We start from the raw sequence: 18,817 nt of genomic DNA on the forward strand, positions 1-18,817 counted from the left end.
TTTACAGAAATAGGTTATAAAGCTGTCTGGCTTATTTTGGCCACCCAATACAGTTTTAGCACAAGTTAAAACATTTAAAATGTACAGTTTGAGTCACTGAAACAGCCAACTGTAAAAGTGTCTTTATAAATATATATGAAGCTTATTCAATATAATCATGTAAATGAATGAGATTTTAAGAATCAGACAATAACCTTTTACTTACAAAAAAATAAATGATCTGCTGTAAAGGCTGCCTGATCATTTTCACCACTGCAGCTGGCAGTGTACTAGTTGAAACTACTAAATATTTGTGTCTCCTTGTTTGGCCCAAAAGACCTGCTGAATCTATAATGAAAAAATTCTTTACCTCTGAGCCAGGTAATACAAATCTTCACCAAGTACAGAATCGCATATGTCTAGGGAATATTTGCAAACATATTTTCTGTATTGCAATACGCATTCTTCTGTACTTTGATAAAGTATTCTGTTCTTGGAACGCAGGTAAAAGAGATCACCAGTTCTGTTGTGTTTTTTTTTCCCCAATGAACTATGTTTATTATGCCAATTCTAGTTACCATGCAATCTAATGGTTTTAAGGCTTATATTTTCCACATCACTGGACATCACAAACATGAAAGCATTTTATACTGTCATTTTACATCAATGTTTGCGCTCGGTTATACATATATACAGAAATTATTCACACATCTTAACCTTGCTATTTCCTTCTTTCAAACCAACATAATTTTACTTTGAAAGCAGCTTTTTAATAAATGGTATAAGAAATACAGCAAGGCACACATTTTTTAAAAACTTTTTTCTCATTACCACCTCAAGAAGCATAAAAAACCAAAATATTGTACTTAATTCAGTAGAATGTCAACAGTTCCTAATATACAACACCATGTAGTTGTTTCTTGAAGTGTTGCATAGATTAAATTTTAAAATTAAATAAATAAAATGCCATTTATTTTAATTGCTTAATTTTCAGATGAATTGAGTCAGGAGGGCTGATGACTTCTTTTTTCTGCAATCCAACAAAATTATCACTTGAAAAGTAAAATAGTTTTGATAAACCTATGCATTATACACATAAATATTAAATTTGATACATAAAATAGAAGAGTATTGACAGGTACATTTCTGAAAAGATGAACACGACTGATCATGAATTCTGTGGAACTTCAAAACTTTAAAGAACAGAATCAGTGATAAGTAGTGCAGGAGCATCCAATTCAGGAAGGGGAGGTCATTAGAGGTAGCTTGGGAGGGGAATCCATATGAAAGCAAATGGCCTTGCTACAATACAAAATGATCATTCAAATAGGACTAGCATATGCAGCCTGATCACAAAGCCAACATGGACAAATCACATTTGGAAAGAAAATTTATCTTGGGAGTCAGTGTAATGAAAGGCAGTGATACAATGGAATTGGAGGTCATCCCAGGGTTTACAGGATGAACCTGCACCTGAATTGCAGCCAAGTGTCTAAAAGGAAACAAAAAAGTAATAGTAGGTTACAGAAAATTAAGTTTTATTTGCAAAACACAGCTCTTCCAGAACAACCATAGATAGTCATTAAATGGTCACATGCCAGAGCCTTAAATGCAGAAGCATACAGTTGGCAAACAATAACCTTTAACAGCCTGAGGTACAAGTTAGTGTAAAAAACTGTATTGATGTAGAAAACTCATTGATTTTTGTAAAGACTTCATTCCTAAAGAAACAAGGGAAGTCATCAAATCTGAGCTTTTCCCTGGATCCTGTCTCCATCCTTACCTGCGAACTTACCTTCAGCACACTCGAAGTGCACCGATCAATGAAAACAGGAATTTTCAAAAACCAAGCAATTAGAAGACCTATCCATCATTTATTTTAATATTTATGTAAACATATAGCATGAGAATTCAATGGAGAAGGGGAAAGGATTGTCACAGAAGTGGTCCATGAATAGAGTTGTCAGTGTCATCGCTACATTTTGAAATTGCATATAGCTATTTTGACACTTCTAGTACCAGCAATGAGTTAAATTTTCACACTATAGAATTATACAGCTCAGAGTTTAGGGTTAAACTATTCATCAAAGAGCACAGGCTTATGATGAGGATTATGAAGAAATAACTGTCAGAATACAGCTCAAAGATTAGTGCAAAATACATCTCATAGGCATTTCCTAGGAGGCACTTCAGATATGCATTATGTGCCTTCCAAATTAAGCAGGAACATCTGGATCTACCCAGTTTTACCTTCTCCTTTGATCTTATTTGCTGTAAATGACCCCCCTCCTGATTTATGGCAGAAATATACTTACATGAAAATAGTGAAAAAGTTCAACAGTTTGTTTAGTAATTAATGAAGAACTGATCTGAATAAAGGGGAAGATTGTATCAAAAGGTTTCTGTGATTCTGGCATGAGTTTCATGTATCTATAGTAAGAAAAGTCTCACTGATGGATTATGTCAAGTTTTTCAAAAATTATGTAATTCACAGACAATACAAGATTATCTGTCTATTTCATTTTTTTTTAAGTCAGCTAATGTAAGGAGCTAAAAAGTCAGACTGTTTTAAACTCTGTAAAGAAACATTATAGTATCTACCTCCTATAAAAACCTCTAGAAAAAAAAAAAAACAGCAAAATTTTAGATTATTCTTGTAGTTCAAGTCTCTAAAAGTAAATTATTACATATTACCCATTGTGTAAACCTGTTTATTATTTTTCTCCTGTAATGAATAATTAGGTAACAGTCCTTTGCAGTTATGTACCATCTTTTATCTGTGGATCTCAAAACACTTTTCAGTGAATAAAACACACTCCACAGGTCCCATTGATCATTATTCTAATTATTTTGTTGCTAAAGAAACTGAGGCAAGGAAGGAATAAGTCATCCAAAAAAATCTGTTGCTGAGTAGGAAATAACAGTCAGGCTGCCTCAGTACCAATCCTAAGTTTCTCCTGGCTATAGGAAGTGGCAGGATATTCCGGCTAACATTGCAGCACTGTCAAATAAAGCCAACTTAGTTTTCTTAAGCCCAAGTAAAATATTTTTCCCCTAAATTAAGTTGAAGCTTAAGTTAAAATTACCAGTTTTGCACAAAAGGAAGGAAATAGGTTTTGGACTTACTTCTAAGAACTAACAGATTACACACAGAATTCCAACGTATCCTCTACAAAAGACTTTGGACACATCACATAAACCTCCTTAATGTATTGATCTTTATGGATATTGAATATGTGACTAAAAAATACCATCCCATTAGTGAGTCATGGGTCACAGTTACAGCAGATTGCATGATCTCATATACAGACAGTTCTTTCAAGCTGTCCCCTACTTGAGAAATAAAATCAGCATAGCTTTATGAGCACCTCTGTTGAAGAATTCCATTCTGGCTCACATGAGAGACTAGTCAGTGCTGACAGAAATGTTTTTAAGCCTGACTATAGAATTGTTATTATTTTCCCATAATGGGAATTTTTTGGAGCACACTGCTAAATAACAGGATTGTAACATTTGGCAAAAATATTTTCTTCACTGTTACTTTTATGCTCCTGTATAGCCGAAGTAAATACTAAACCAGTATAAAATAAAACTACTTTTGAAACTATGTCTTTTTCAGCTTTGAATTCTCAGTATGCTTTTAAGGTACACATATACTATAGATTATTTTTCCCTAAGTATTGCAGCTACACATGGAATTACACATTTAAATGAGCTTACAGCACAGGTGCTACAGGAAAAATAATGGTGTTTGCCATTTATCTTTCAAATTAAATAATGTGTTTTTAAATAGTAACTTTTTTCATAATACACTTATGGGAACAACATTTATCTGTCACATTTTAAAAGATGTATTAGTAATAAATGTAAATTACCTTTGGAAAATCAGTAATTAGCCTCATCAAAAAATAAACAATCTGCCACCAAAAAGATAATCTTTAGCATAGTTAAGTATAATAACTGTTATTTGAATAAGTTAACAAATTAGGATAGATTGCTTCTGTAATTCATTCCCCATAGCATGAGAGATGAAGTTAAAGCACCAAGCTTGTGAATGGGGGAAGGGAGTTCAGGCTTTAGTGAAACTAAATCTAGCAGCTCATATTTTCATTTTTTGATGTGCCAGAGATAAACTATACGTATCCTAGGGCTTTGCTACTGGATATAACACAGTACATAATTTCCATGGAAGCAGTGCTATATGTTTGAGTTAAGAACCAGTACATCTTCCTGAAAGTAAAAAGTTGGATGTAGTGTGAAGGGCTTTGTTACCTTAAGAAATATTTGTCAACTCCTCAGCAAAAATTAAACCATAACATAACCCTATTAAGCTGTTGCATACAGAATCTGCATGACATTTTATTGTACTGTGGGCATTTCTTAATATCTCCATCCTCTAGGTCCAATCTTAGCGCTTACACCAACTGCATATTGTCATATTCCAGTCTTATGAAAAAGACATCTGGTTACCAAGTAAGTAACTATGAAGTTTTGAAGAGGGAGGGAAAGTTTAGACAGTATTTTGAGATCCTCAGAGGAAAAGTACTATTGAATTGAAAAGACGTTATTATTTTCCTCAGTGAAAGAATGAGCACAATAATAAAATCGGATTCACTATAGTGAGTATTCTTCCTCAAATTAATATTATAAAAATGAGTTTAAAAAAACAGAAAACTAATAAAACAGTAATTTAGGAAAGGCTTATGTTTACATAATTGTCACGTATCAACCTCAGACTTTTGCAATCATCTCAGCTTCCAAACAGAGGCTTCCATATACATATAATCCTTTCAATGTAATTCTTGAATATATAGTAACATTTATGAGCTTTGTAATTCCCAGTTGATTTCCATTGCTTCTCCAGTTGTTTGGATATGTCCAAGTATTAACCTTATTGGCAATCAACAGATCATGATAGCCTATTTCAAAGCTATTCAAGAACTATCCTCTTTGTTATGATAGTTCCAGGATAATGCATTATTCAAATAGATATGTGTCGGAAGAGTGGCAAGCTGTAGACCAGTGTTGTTGTAACCTAAAGACTTTGCTAGACATTTATACATATGTGAATGTGTGAATGTTGGGTAAACCGCAAATATGTGCAAAAGAAAAGCCAAAAGCATAGTAATATAACATAGCAAAATCAGAAAATGCAGAAGTTAGATACCTAATAGCAGCAAAGCAATCTACTTCATATAAATAGGCTCAGATCCTCTGATACAACTACATAGTTTGAAGTAGGAGAGTACTTGTAGTTTTCATGACTAGTGATGAACAACAGCCTTTTCTCCTAGCAACATCATGGAATCATAGCATAATGTAGGTTGGAAGGAAACTTGAACGTCATCTGGTCCAGCCTCCTGTTCAAAGGAAGGCTGTTTTCAAAGGTGATCAGATTATTCAGGGTCATGTTGACTCGAATTTCGAAAATCTCCAAGGGCAGAGACTCCAGAACTTCTCGGGGAAACCTGGTCCCATGTTTAGCCTTGTGATTTATTGGAAATTCCCTTGCTACAGCTTCTGGCAAGCAGCAGCATTTGGAATTGGAGTTGCACTTGGAGTTGCCATTCTGGCCCTGGTCTACTAGAGGAGTGTTTCCAAAGATTAATGGCATTCTGTGCAGCTCTTCTGGCTTTTGTGTCACCAAACATCTAGTGAGACTCAAAGCAGCAGTGCTACATGCTAGAATCTGATCCAGACGTTGCTTTGTAGATCTTCTTTTGTTGTTAAATGTGCAGTTATTGTTAGACATTTATGTGAGGTCAGAAACTCCACATTTGAACCTCTTTCAAATTTTGGAAGAGGTCAGAGCCACTTTTTCATCTTAGGTTCCACCATTTTACTTATGTTTCAAAATGCTTACCACAAAATAGAACCAAAGCTTTGTGTTCAGGTCTTTATTTTACATTACCCTCGAATTATACTCTTTAATGATGTTGTAAAGATTTCCTATATTGGTAACATCAACTTTTGTCCTAACACAGTGTTGTAATAATTGTGTTCTTAATAATGGCTTACTGAACTTAAATAATGCTGAACTGACATCAAGAGATGACTTATTATCTCTCTACTTATTCTCCAGTCTGCTTAGCTATTCTACACATCTTGTCTGGAAATATTGTAGAACTCCAACTCACAGTCACCCAGAATTCTTGTAAAACTGGGAGTTCAGCTTCATCAAGTGTCTTTGAACACTTCATGAGGCCAGCTGACTGTGGAGAAAGGGATCAATGAACAGAGCTGGTTTCTCATTCCACAGTTCAGTTGAGAAGGGAAGAGGAGGCTGATACAGAAATATTATTCCTGACGAATTCCCAAGTTCTGCAAGATAGCAGCCTTATTCCAGATGGGAGTAGCTCCAGTCAGTGAAAAGCCAAAGGACAAGAAGCAGTTTGCATTCACTGCATTTGTTGACCAGTGACATGTAAATTTGGATTATAGTGTAATCAAAACAAAAGATATAGCACTATCATAAAACAGAAGCTCTGGGTGGTGTCCATAAAAAAAATAAGAAAAAAATTAAAATATGAATGTGCAACTTGTAGAGTACGTACCTGTTTTTAGGATAATGTATGTGCCTGAAGAGGGTTACATTCTATCTGTGCATATTTATATGTCTTTCCTTATGAAGATTCAGGAGATTTTCTTCACAGGTAAGAGTTTTACTATTCTGATGCAAAACATCCTTTTTCTGTGAATGGCCAGGCTTTAACTGAGACTCTATAGCTGAAGCCTCTTCAGAAGCAGCAACACATCCTTTGGGCTCTTCAGTTCCTGTACTACTCTTTCTATTGTTAAGTTCTGGATAATTCTTTTCCAAACTTTCAGTTTGCCCATCTGAAATCAGCAAATCGGCAGCAGCATTTTTCAAATTGTTTGATGCACTTTGTTTGTTAGTGTTGGGGACATTTATATCATTGTCATCATCATGTAAGAAAGATAAATCCCTACCTGCAGATGAAGTTTTACCTTCTTTTAATGACTCTAGAGACACTTCATCTAATGACTCTGGAGATGTTTTGGAAATATGGTTAGAAATAGCTTGCTGTTGCTCAACTCGTGCTTCAGGAGTACTGTTAGAAATGGATTGCTGCTGCTCTACTCGTTCTTCCTCTGGACAGGCTTCAAAAAAGCATTCAATATTTTCTCTCTCATCTGTGAAGTCCAGTAGCACAGGAGTGCTGCTCTTCTCTTCTATGTATTTGATTACTTCTCCACAGTCACTATCATGAGAAGAAAGTGAAAGATAAGAATAGAAGTCCCCTTTTCTTAGCTGAATGGGTCTGTGAGAATGCTCTAATACTTTTTCCTTGATCTGTGCTAATGAAGCTGGAGCAGATGACTCACTTTCAGGTTGTGACTTACTTTTCAAAGCTGTTGATGCCATGTCTATTATCTCCCTCACAAAATTGTGTACTGAGCCATCTTCCACGTTTCTTTTATCAAAAGCAGCAGATTCACAGTTACAGCACAAATCAAGACCATTGGCTGAGGAGTTGCATTCTCTTTCATTGGATTTCAAGGCTGTAGAGCAATCAGTAGATTGTTCAGTGATGCTTATTCTACGTTGTTGACCATTAGGTAAGGATGTTTGTAAAGCTGTATCTTGTATGTCTAAACAATTAATTTCTGAGGAAGATTCAAGACAAGGCTTTTTAGCAGGAGAGGAAGCAACAGAGTGATGATCAGGCTGAAGATGACTTTGACATTCTTTTGGAGGGTTTCTGAATTCGTCTGACAACAGAACAGTCTCCTTGCCATCCATATGTGAATCATCTGAACTATCTGTGAATGTTTCACAGACACAACATTCATTTTCAGCTTCTCTGACATCAAGTGATGCATGAGTTTTGGGAGTTGCTGATGCTCTAACAAGACCTTCCTTTTGACTGCCAAGAGTATTTTCAACATTGCCATTCTCCATATCATCCACAAGCGGATCCTTCACAACCCGAGAGATATCTTTCATCACATGACTTTTTGTCCCTTTTTCCCGATCACGTGGTACATTCTTACTGTTGCCATTATTTTCTGATATTTTCTGTACTGAACCATTCAATAGTGTTTCAATGCTTAATGTATCTGTGGCTTTCGATGTCTCATTACTAACTTCTTTACTGCGCTGAATTTCATCACTGAGGTTACTTTTCCTCTTCTCCCTTGTCAAAGAAAATTTTGGTCTAATCCAAGTTTGGAGCTCATTTTTTATATAATCAAGTCCTGAAATTATATTGCATTCTTCATAAATATCCTCATCAGTTGCTATACTGGAGTCATCATCTTCATCTTTGATACCTAGCTCTTCCTCAGTTAAGGTAAGGGTGGAACTTGAAAGCAAATCACTGTCATCTTCATCATCAGTGCAAGCAGAGGTGCAGGAGACATTAACAATCATGCTGACATTGACATCGCTCTCATCAGCTACAGACCTATTAAGATGTTTTCTAAATGATGCATTTGAATCTGGTATTTTATTTCTGTGCAATACAATGTCTTCAGAGCAGAGAGAAAGATCCTCACTGCTGCTGAGCTCAGTGAGAGAAGCTGCTGAGTCTTCGTTGATTGAGGATGCAATATCTAGAGACAGCTGTCCAGTAAAAGACATTTTTTGAGAGCTACTTTGGAGTGTTATATCAGAGATGCTGCGCTTTATCTTTTGATCTAAAGGACTCTGAATATTCTCTAAGCGATTCAAAAGATCTAATGTCCTTTTGCTGAGCTCCCCAACAGAATCACTGCTTGCACTTATGTCTCCTGAGCCGTGATGACTAAAAAGATCTTCATTGCTTTTATAGGAAGTCAGCCAGCTCTCCAAAGAGGTGCTTCGCTGAAGACCATCTCCACTTTTAAAAATACCTGAGCTGAACAAATCACCTACTACAGACAGAGATTCTAATGAAGAACTACAAGATAAAGTTGAAACCTGTCTTGTATTCTCTGTAACAGTTAATTTTCTTACAGTTTCTGCAGATTTACAGGAATTAGGATCTGATTCTCCAGGGATACTTGCCTGAGTATGGTCATGAATAAACCCATCTGGTTGTGACTCTCCAGGCTTATGTTCAGATTTACCAGGTATTTTATCAAAACAAAAGCCATGAAACAAACTGCCCTCTGTATGTTTTTTTTCAATTTGTGGTTGTTTCATTAGCACTGGTAATTTGAATTGGGAGCCTTGAAGGTATGAGTAATCATAAAATGTAAACATGTCATGTTTTCCTTGTGATTCTTCTGGACAAGCAGGGTTACACATGGTAATGCTGTCCAAATCCTCATCATTTTCATTTCCACAACACGCAGAAGTTGCCAGCTGGAAATCATCTGAGAGACTAGCATGGTCTTCATCTTGCTTCATCTTCTGTCTTATTACATTGACTATATCGTCCACTTGAATTTCTGCATGCCCAATTTCAGGATTACTCTGAGTGCTTTCAATATCATTTAGCAAAAAAATTTCTGAATTATTTGTAGTTTCTGTATCACATTCACTCACTATCCCACTCTCACTCTCAGAATGCCGGCTTATGTTTCCACTCTGATACGTGTAGTTATAAGGTTTTGCCAGTGTGGTACCCCCTATTAGGTCTGGCAGGGATTTGGTAGATGAAAATGACGAGTCTTTACTAAGACTTTTGTTTAAAATGTTAGACTGTGTAACACTGGAGAGTTTGGATGTTTTCTTCAAAAAAGGCATGTGTTTTTTTTCTGATAATTCAATATTATGAAGACTATACACCTGATAGATGTGAGGATTTGGAAGGGAAGTGATGCTGGGACAATAAAGAGGACTTCCATGGTCACTGATACTTTCATCTTCATTCACATCATTATCACCACATTCTCCTGAAGCAGGTTTCTGGCTTTGATCATCCTTCTTGCGTTCCTGATCAGGATCACTTAAGTCTTCATGAATACTGATCAGCTTATTACTTATGTCAGTTTCATCCCATTCAAGTGCATCCTCACTTGGACCATTTAGGTCCATCAAACTGGGATCAATAACATTCAGAGGCTCCTGTAAAAAAAAAAATAAAAAATTAAAGATTAAAAATATTTACAGCTATACTTAAATGTGCTTCCACTGAAACAATATAAGTACATTAATGAGAGTAAAGTGCATTTTTGGAACAATGATCACTAATATTTTTTTAAATGTTTTTTGTACCATTAAAATGATCAACTAAAATGAAACCTATTAAATTTTGAACAATTTCTTAGTCTTCTTAGGGCTTTTTTTCTTATTTGCTGTCAAAATATAATATAGAAATTTGACTTTAATAGTGATTATTTGTAGTTAGTAATTTTATCTGTAATGAGTTTTAACCATTCTGTAGAGTCACATAAGCGGGTGTTACTAAAAAATATGTGATTAGCACTCTATTATGTTGGATATATGAGTATCTCTCTTAGCCCGCTTAAATTTAAGAGAGTTAAGATATAAAGGATTTATTAAAGGATTTTTGAAATGTTTATATGAAACTTTTGTGTTGTCAGCCTTAAAACAACAGATCTAATGCTCTGGAAGTCACAAGGCTCAATGAATTTTTATTTGAATTTCTATTTATTCTTTACTTGATAATGAAGGCAGTACTAATGACCAGTAAGTAAGACTAATGAATGTTAATATCTTCAGCCGTAAGAACAATCAGTCAGTCTAGTTAAACAGTACATGAATTTCAAATATTCTCCGTGGTGACACCTTTCTCTGGGAAAGGGCTGATAAATAATTGAGCTAAACTTAATCTGCCTTTTTTTAAAGACTTTTGCAACTTTCCAGTAAAATTTGCTATTATGACTCAGAGCATATAGTATCAAGAATTGTTCCTCTAGAAACACATGTGGGAGAGGAAGAACACCTTGACAACATTTCTCACTCAAATGTGACGTGTCAAGTGCCCAAAAGTACCAGCTCACCTTAAACCCCTCAAAATAAGACAGAAGTGGTCCCTGATTTTGGGACTGGTTGACTGAGCACAAATTAATTTTACTTTATTTTTCTGTTTATTGAGAGACCTCCATTTTAGGCAACACTTTGCTTATATAATAAATCTTGTAATAGAACTGTTAACTAATGTAGAATCGTGTAGTTTAAATCATCCTAACAGCTGAACAATGATCACTGTGTCCAGAAAAATAAGCAATATTTCAAAAAAAAACCCCCTTTCAACTGTGATCTCTCACTCCCTCGAGCTTTCTTGGAGTAAGTTTTGTTTTCTAAATACAGAGTTGATCACATGCCAAACAGCAATCTAAATCACAACCAACTTACAAAGTTATTGAAATATAAGCAGATAAAATGAGGCTGTAGTCCAATGAAGTGCAGTTGTACACAATTTAGATACTGACTTAGACTCATGAAGACTTGGCCAAGCTTGATTGTGCAGAGGAAGGCACATATCTCTGACTTCGATTCTCAGCTGGGAACTTTCTCTTTGAAGTAGGAACTAAAGCTGCTCAGCCCTTCTGTGAGAAATCATGGGACATTCTCCAACAGCTCAATAGTTAGGGCACTGATTTTGGATGTGGGACACTTAATCAGACTTGGCATAAAAGACATGAACCAGGTTCTCATTCTCTCAAGACAAGACCTACCTACATGCTATTCTGTAAAGAAGCCAGCTTCTTCTGTTTCATTTCATGTAAAACAATTAAATATTAATGGGGTCATAGACAGGCGAGGAGAATTTTATCCTGCAGTGCAATGCTCAGCACATTTGACTGGCAAGAGGCACAGATAGGTCCAAATCCCTGCTCCAGTGTCTATTTAATTGTGGATATAGGTGGCACTGTTTTTGTGCAAGATACAAGGTTATCGCATCCCAGTTTGTCCAGTAGACCAATGGCTAAAACACTCAACTGACATAAGAAAGAACTATTTTCTCCAAATTGGCCAGAGTAGCTATCTGCCATTCAGCAGGATCATATGATTATTAATATATCAGATACACCAAGACATTCTCCATGTAAGACAAATCTGTGTCCTCAGGCTTCATTGGGCTTAGTTGTAAGGTAGGTCCCCAAGTACTGAGGCTGTGTTAAGATACTGCACATAATCACGGGCAGAAATATGGGTGCCAAAAATTATTTTCCTCCCTGGCAGGTTAGGAGGCTTTGGGGATTTTGAGAATTGTCATGTCTAATGTTGAAGGCTAGAGTCTCTTTGTGGATCTACCTACCACAAAGCTTTCATGAAGTAAATTTGTCAGAGTCCTTTTTTTCTTTTTTTCATGTGATATGTTGGTAGAGATAGCTTAAATGTTAAATTCCCATGAAAACACCCATTTGCTAGACAACTACAGCTATCAGAGCAGTTCTGTACATTATGGAGTTCAAAAATCCCTGTTTGGATTGCCACTTTGCCATGTTTTCATAGTGGCTCCTGGCTGGTACTTAGTTAGGACCAGTTTTCCAATTGTATCTGACCCTTAACCAACCTGCAAGTAAAAACTGGTGCAAGAGAATGACAGTAATTAAGTTAGTTTGAAAATCTGCTAGATAAAACAAGAAAACTACAATTATTCATTTTCTCTGTGACACGTTTTATGACTCTGTTGTACTTAGCATTAGGAATACATTGCTTTGAAAAGCTTCCTAAACTGAGCAATTTTACTGTTTTAAGGTTCTGCCAGCTGCAAAAAGAAATCCCTGAAGGCAGGAAATCAGCAGCAGGTTACAAGGATTTTATGTTCCATAGAATCAGATTTTGTTTCTCAAAACTAAAACATTTGGTTCTTATTGGTCAGGAAGATAACCTTCCCCCTGTAAATCAGCGCTTGGCTGCCTCGTTTGTTCTGCATGTCAGATGGACTAAAACAATAAAAGATGTAGAGTTGTGACCTCAGCCCATCCATCTTCACTGAATGCTCCTCACTTCAAAGCCTATGTTTTGTTCTTCAAATGCACATGCTTTTCTGAGGCCTTGTATATACTCAGAAGTTTTGCAGGCATAGCTATGATGGTAAGGAATTTGATTTTTATTTTTTTTTCTTCTGATTGTCACTGTGCTTCTAAAGGCTCTTAGGTAGATATTAATGAATTAGTGAATTGATATCAGTGAATTACTACTTTTCTTAAAAGCATAATCTCCCTTGAAGTAGAACTGTAGTTGTTATCAGCTACATTTGCAGTGCTTTCCAAGTACAGACCAAGTTTTAACCTTGAAACAAACCATGCAGTTTAAGTCACAAACATTTTGTATTTGGCATTTTTAGTGGAGGTATATATCTCCCCTTTCTTTTTTACAAAATTTAACGAGCTGCTCAAACAAGAAGGAGACTTTAGACGTAGAAGTAGTTGTTGTAGAGAGCAGTACCCTACAAACTATTGAATAAAGCTCCCGAGGGAAGAATGGAAAGCAGTGTCACTCCAGCCCGTGTTTGCACTGACAGTAGTACCAAAGTTAAACCAGGAATCACTGAAGACTATTTTGTTATGTCAGATGTCTCCTCATCATGCTGCTCAGTGCACAGGGAGGGTCCTAGGGGATTAGAATTAACATGATAGTAACAGATTATTAGGTCTTGCCAACAAAACATTTAAAATTCCCCAAACTGATCCTTTACTTGGTGGTGTAGAGAGGATGGGAGGTACAATATTGTGTCAGCTGGTCTCAGAGCTAAATTCTGATTGCTCACTTTACCAGGGAAAAATGCCATTGTTTTTTCTCCAGACTGTCTTGGTTTTCATTCTAAAGAACTCTACAGTACTGCATAATGCATCTTTTACACAAAGCAGACAAATCTTTTACTGACATCTCCAATTGGGAAAACTTGTGTGAGAGCCGCATAATTTTTTTTTATCCCGTTTCGGTTAATGATGAATGTGGCTTTCCTACAGAGTTTTCACTTACACACACCAAAGGATGTTCTACCTAGCCTGATTCAAGATATCACTTCTTGAACTACAAATACCCGACAAGAAAGGGGTCTGTCACAGACAGACATGCCAATCTCCACATGTAAGACGCACCACAATTAAAGAGAAGTTTTGAGTGTGCTACAGAGCTTCATATTTCAGTGGGGTGAGCCCTGTAAGGTCAATATTAAGTCCTGACCTTGCTGAAGTCTGTGACAAAATATGCTACAAACACACATTCTGTCTGGCAAAAATTCTTTGTATACCAGCTGTTGTAACTGATTGCACTACATTTAATGGAATTTAGAAACTTGTTTTTTATGTGTGCAAGACTGTGTATGTATAAATACACACATGCATACATATGTGTGTGTACATGTCATGCTTCTAAAAACAGGTACCTTTAAAGCAGGTCAGAGTGACTGTTTCATTATAAAGTCACTAAATACCACTACATCTAGAGTAGGCCTTAACGGTCACATGGTTCACAGTAAAAGAAGGTAAATAGTTTTGAGCAAGCAAGTAAAAAGTCACGATGCAATGAGAACAAAAAAGATGCACATTATTATGCATATTCCTAGTTTTAAAATATTACCACTAGATAAACAACACTTAGGAAGTATTAACTGTTGCATGAAAAGTTTCTAAAATAATTAAGCCAAGAATCAATTAAATTACAGAGTCAGAAGAGTGAAAGGTTGAATTAATTCTAATGTATTTGAAAGTGCTGCTTTAAGGACTTTGGCTATTCCTAATCTGGAGCCTGAACTATTTTGCTCAGAACACTATTCCCATTTCAGTGGGATAACTAATGTGAACAAAGTCAGGTGTGCACTTAAATGCTAGTAGGGTTGGTGTTTAATGGTTAGACAACTAATCTGCTGAAAATATTAATGGAAAGAAATAAGATTATTAAGCCAAACAAAGTCATTTCCTCAACCCCAGTGCTCTTTGAGGAAAAGTTTCAAAAATGCATTTTTTCATTTGTTCCCTTTACTAAAACACTGATAGTTTTGTTTTTTTTTCTGCAGCAAATTTTATTAAACAATGATTCTCTGTTTTGGCTTCATTTGCATGTGCTACTCCAGTACAGATACTTTGTGTTGGTGAAACAGGCCTACAATGTAACCCCTACATACCATTACATTTTTTTAAAGGAATTAACATTAAAAAAAGAGCTTTTACAATAGTAAATAATAACTCTGTTTCTCCTTCTCCTGCAACATATGCTTCAGTTGCTTTGGACAAATTATCCAAATTCAACTGGATTTAGGGGACAGGGGAAAAAGAAAGAGAAAGAAAGAAAACCATCCCCCATCTCCAGGAATGTGCGTACACTGAAGGAAGACAAACATGAGTTTGTCTTTTGAAAAATGCAAGCATGCCAAGTACTTCTGCTGAGGGAAACAGTCATGTGTACAGTACCCACTTCACCTCTGCTTCACCTAAGTTCCTTTTCTAAAGGGGGTCCCCTATACCATAGCCAACAAGAAAACTGTCCCCCTTTCCCAATACCAATGTTTCAATATGCATGAGCATATGCATAATATTCCATGTGCACAATATTGAAGTGACCTGCACATTACACTATGGTCTCAAAATGTTTGGAAGCAGTATGCTTTGTCTCAGATCACTAGAGAAACTGATCGTTAACATACCTATTTGTTATAATTGCAGTTAAAAGTAGAAGGTACATGTTTACTTCCTGAGAAAATAAGATCCAAAACTGTGGTTCATACTTCTTCTTGCTTCATTTTACAATTATTAATGCCTCCCTTGATGAAATAATATGCTCAATCCTGCACATGCAGAACTTGTGCTTTTCTTTTAGGTGTTGTAGATGCTTACAGTTATTGCCAGGGTCTTGCATGGGTGGTTGTATGCACAGATTCCTGTTCTTCAGGAAAGACACTGACTTCACCTTTGCTCTCTGCAGTCACAGGGTCTCAGTGCAGGCTCAATCTTATGGGAACAACTGAGGTTCCACTATTGCTCAGGTACCTGTATTTATGATGATGTTTGAAGTTCTCTGATAATGCCCAGAAATAAAAGTCCAGAGGTAAAGATTGTCCTATCCAGGTTTTAAAACTGATAATTTTCTTTATCATGATAGCAGTTTTGTGGGCATATCTTCTAAATAACAGATGAAATAACTGCAGTGATATTTTAATGTGGTGCCTAGCTGAAAACTATTAGTCCTTACTAGTAGTAGAAGTGTTTTAAAAAGACAGAGAAATTGGCTATTCTCTAAGTATTCTCCTACTATCTAAATGTCTCTTGGTGATGCTAGGTAACACTCTGAGGTCAGTCGTGCCTGTACATGAGTCCTGTGAGGGCCTTCTGTCTTTCTTGTTAAGCTGAGAGATGGACAAAAGAAAGAGTGAAAGGTTCCAGCCTCTCCACCACACTCCAGTCGGCTCAGACAAGCCAGGCTGGGACAGAAAATGAGCCATGTCCACACACAGCCTGCAGGAACTAAATTCTATCACACATCAAGGTGAAAAATGGAACTCAGCATGTTTAGTCTGTGTGCTGTGCTGAGAGTATCACTGCCACCACACTACCCATTATCAGTGTTCCAGCCTATATGGAGGCAGTGGCCTCCTTATTTTGCCACTGTATCCTCATATGGCTTTTGAACATGTCCAGTTCTCATTTGCTGGAGAAGCCTTTTAAATATTACTATAGAGCAGAAAAACATTTCTAACATTTTTATATCAAAATATATTGTCATCCAAATAGGTTTACAATCACAGACCTATATTCTAAGTTGTTTATTTGGGCTTTTTTTTTCTGTTTTTGTGATAAGAAAACCTGGCTACATGGCATATTTTACTGACTTGTTTTTGCTGCTTTGTAGTTTTCTTTTCATCTGTCAAGAGGTTACATGACAGGATTTTTTGCCCTTGAATGTCATTTCGGTCTCACCTTTACTTCAGAGGAATATATGATTTTCTTTGTGAAGGATATAACACAAGCCCTTTATGAAACTTAGAAAAGCATTCCTAGCTTTACCCAAACCCACTATGTTGCCATGCACACCTACCTCAGAAAAGAGCAAATCCTGGCACACTACCTCAGATGCATGCCCATGCAAGTTGGTGGAAGTTCATCCATGCCAAGGCTCAGAATCTGACCCAATTAAAGATCAGTCTTTATGGCTAAGACAAAAAAAAACACCAAACCCAGAAAATCCGTGGAACTGAGCATGCTTGAACACGTTTAACTATTGCTTTTCTACACTGCAGAACTCCAGCATAATTTTCCATTGGTGCACCCATATTGATGGCATATTGGTGGCATTCTGCATTCAGATGCTCATGAACAAAGTTGTACTAGCAAAGCTACAGTGGCATAATAAAATTGCTACTGTCTTTTTACTATTTCAGAGGTCTGCATACTGATTAGGCATACTTTCAATTTAGTATTATTAATTGGTACTCGTTTAATGGTGTACTCTCTCAGTTTAACCAAAGCAACTCAGTGGACACTATGAGTGGACTCAGTAGACAAAACAGCCATCTCCAACCTAAAACAGGCACAGCAGGATACCTGGAATCATAGAGTTTTTAGGAGCTTTGTTTCAGCAGAAATGAGTGTTTGTATGAAACAATAAAGAGTGAGAATCACTGTAGAAACAGGTAGATATAAGGTGCAAAACAATAGGACATAAGCCCTTGGGAACCTGACCTTAGGAGAAACCCAGAAAGAAAGTTTTCTCACTGAGAGCTGGAGGAGACAGGCTTGAATTTCTAAACAAAAATTCTTCCTGTATACTGGAAAGGGAGACTTTATCTATTATTTATGAATGAGAGGACTGCATGAAGAATATCTGGCTCTATCATCAGTTTCTCCTCCTCATGAAGCAGTTAAGAGACTTCCAATTTTAGCCTAATTCATGTTGTCAGAGAGAATAGGCTCTTTTTTCTCTCTATTTAAATTTTCAACAGAATTTCCTTGTAATCTCAGTACAGGCACTTCCTGAAGTCATTGATTCACCATCTGTAAATCTGGGATATTGACTAGAGGAGGGTCAATAAGCAAATATTGTGAAGTCAAAGGCTAGAAGAATACTGCTTGCACAGTCTGTCTACCTATGGATTTGCAAGTGTTAAGTTAAGCTCCACAGTTGTCAATAAGTGGCAGAGAGTTCTCCTGGTGATGAATCAAAATTACAATGGTAAGCACGTTAAGGCTACAACAATGCCACTGCTCCTTGCCATTACAGAACCTCTATAAGCAAGAAGAGTTGCTCTTCAAATGTTGCGAAATAGAAACACTGGCCTTATATCTGAGTATATGAGGTCCTTGGGCAGAGCTCTTTCACTAAGATCATCTCATCCTTGAACTTCCAGATTTTTTCTTGTCTCCAAGTAAATTATGATGTTTATAGTTTTCTCTGAATGTAATACATGTCAACACAGCCCTGGAGCTGGCTGGAAAGAAAAGGATTGGAATTTTCAGTCTAATCTAGTTAGTTGGATAGATCTTGTGCGATGTCTCAAGTACCAGTGTTATGTGCACATTTTGGTTTGGTCACTTGAGAAATGATATAATATAAGCATACTTAGTAGAAATTCACTTAGAAGAAGACAGAGTCATGGACAACTATATCTTGTTATGGTGAGAAGTTTATATTTGCCTGCCTTAGTTTGGCTGAGTACAAAATTACAATGATGCGTACCTCATTATTACAAAACCCCTATCACCATTGTTCAAATTTATTCTATTACAGGAGAGTTTATTTTAAATGTTACACAGTTTAAACTTGGGCTCAAATTGGAACATAAACCGAAGATTTAGGTCTATCCACAATGGCTATTTTCAGTGCTGGTGAGGCATAAAAATCTAATGAGTACTAAGAGTTTACGAAGTGGTGTAATAACTGAGGGGCACAGGGCTATAGTATTAACATTACTAGTATAAGTGTTGTTAGTATACAACTTTGAAGTATCGAGCTCATAGTCTTTCATGCAGCAGCTCA

The 18,817-nt window shown here is 36.4% G+C and overlaps 1 protein-coding gene across 9 annotated transcripts in view; it reads right to left on the minus strand.

Moving 5' to 3' along the window:
* Nucleotides 1-508: 508 nt before the first annotated feature.
* Nucleotides 509-18,817, minus strand: part of AKAP6 (A-kinase anchoring protein 6) — a 284,148-nt gene continuing 265,839 nt past the window's right edge. For all 9 annotated transcript variants that reach the window (XM_065064088.1, XM_065064084.1, XM_065064086.1 and 6 more), the window contains 2 exons: nucleotides 6,534-9,994; nucleotides 509-1,471 (listed from right to left, as the gene is read on the minus strand). In XM_065064088.1, the coding sequence (XP_064920160.1) occupies nucleotides 6,575-9,994 (3,420 nt within the window). In that variant the 3' untranslated portion in view covers nucleotides 509-1,471; nucleotides 6,534-6,574. The remainder of the gene's footprint in view (nucleotides 1,472-6,533; nucleotides 9,995-18,817) is intronic.

Source organism: Columba livia, chromosome 5 (assembly GCF_036013475.1).
Source record: "Columba livia isolate bColLiv1 breed racing homer chromosome 5, bColLiv1.pat.W.v2, whole genome shotgun sequence".
In the NCBI taxonomy this organism is placed as follows: domain Eukaryota; kingdom Metazoa; phylum Chordata; class Aves; order Columbiformes; family Columbidae; genus Columba; species Columba livia.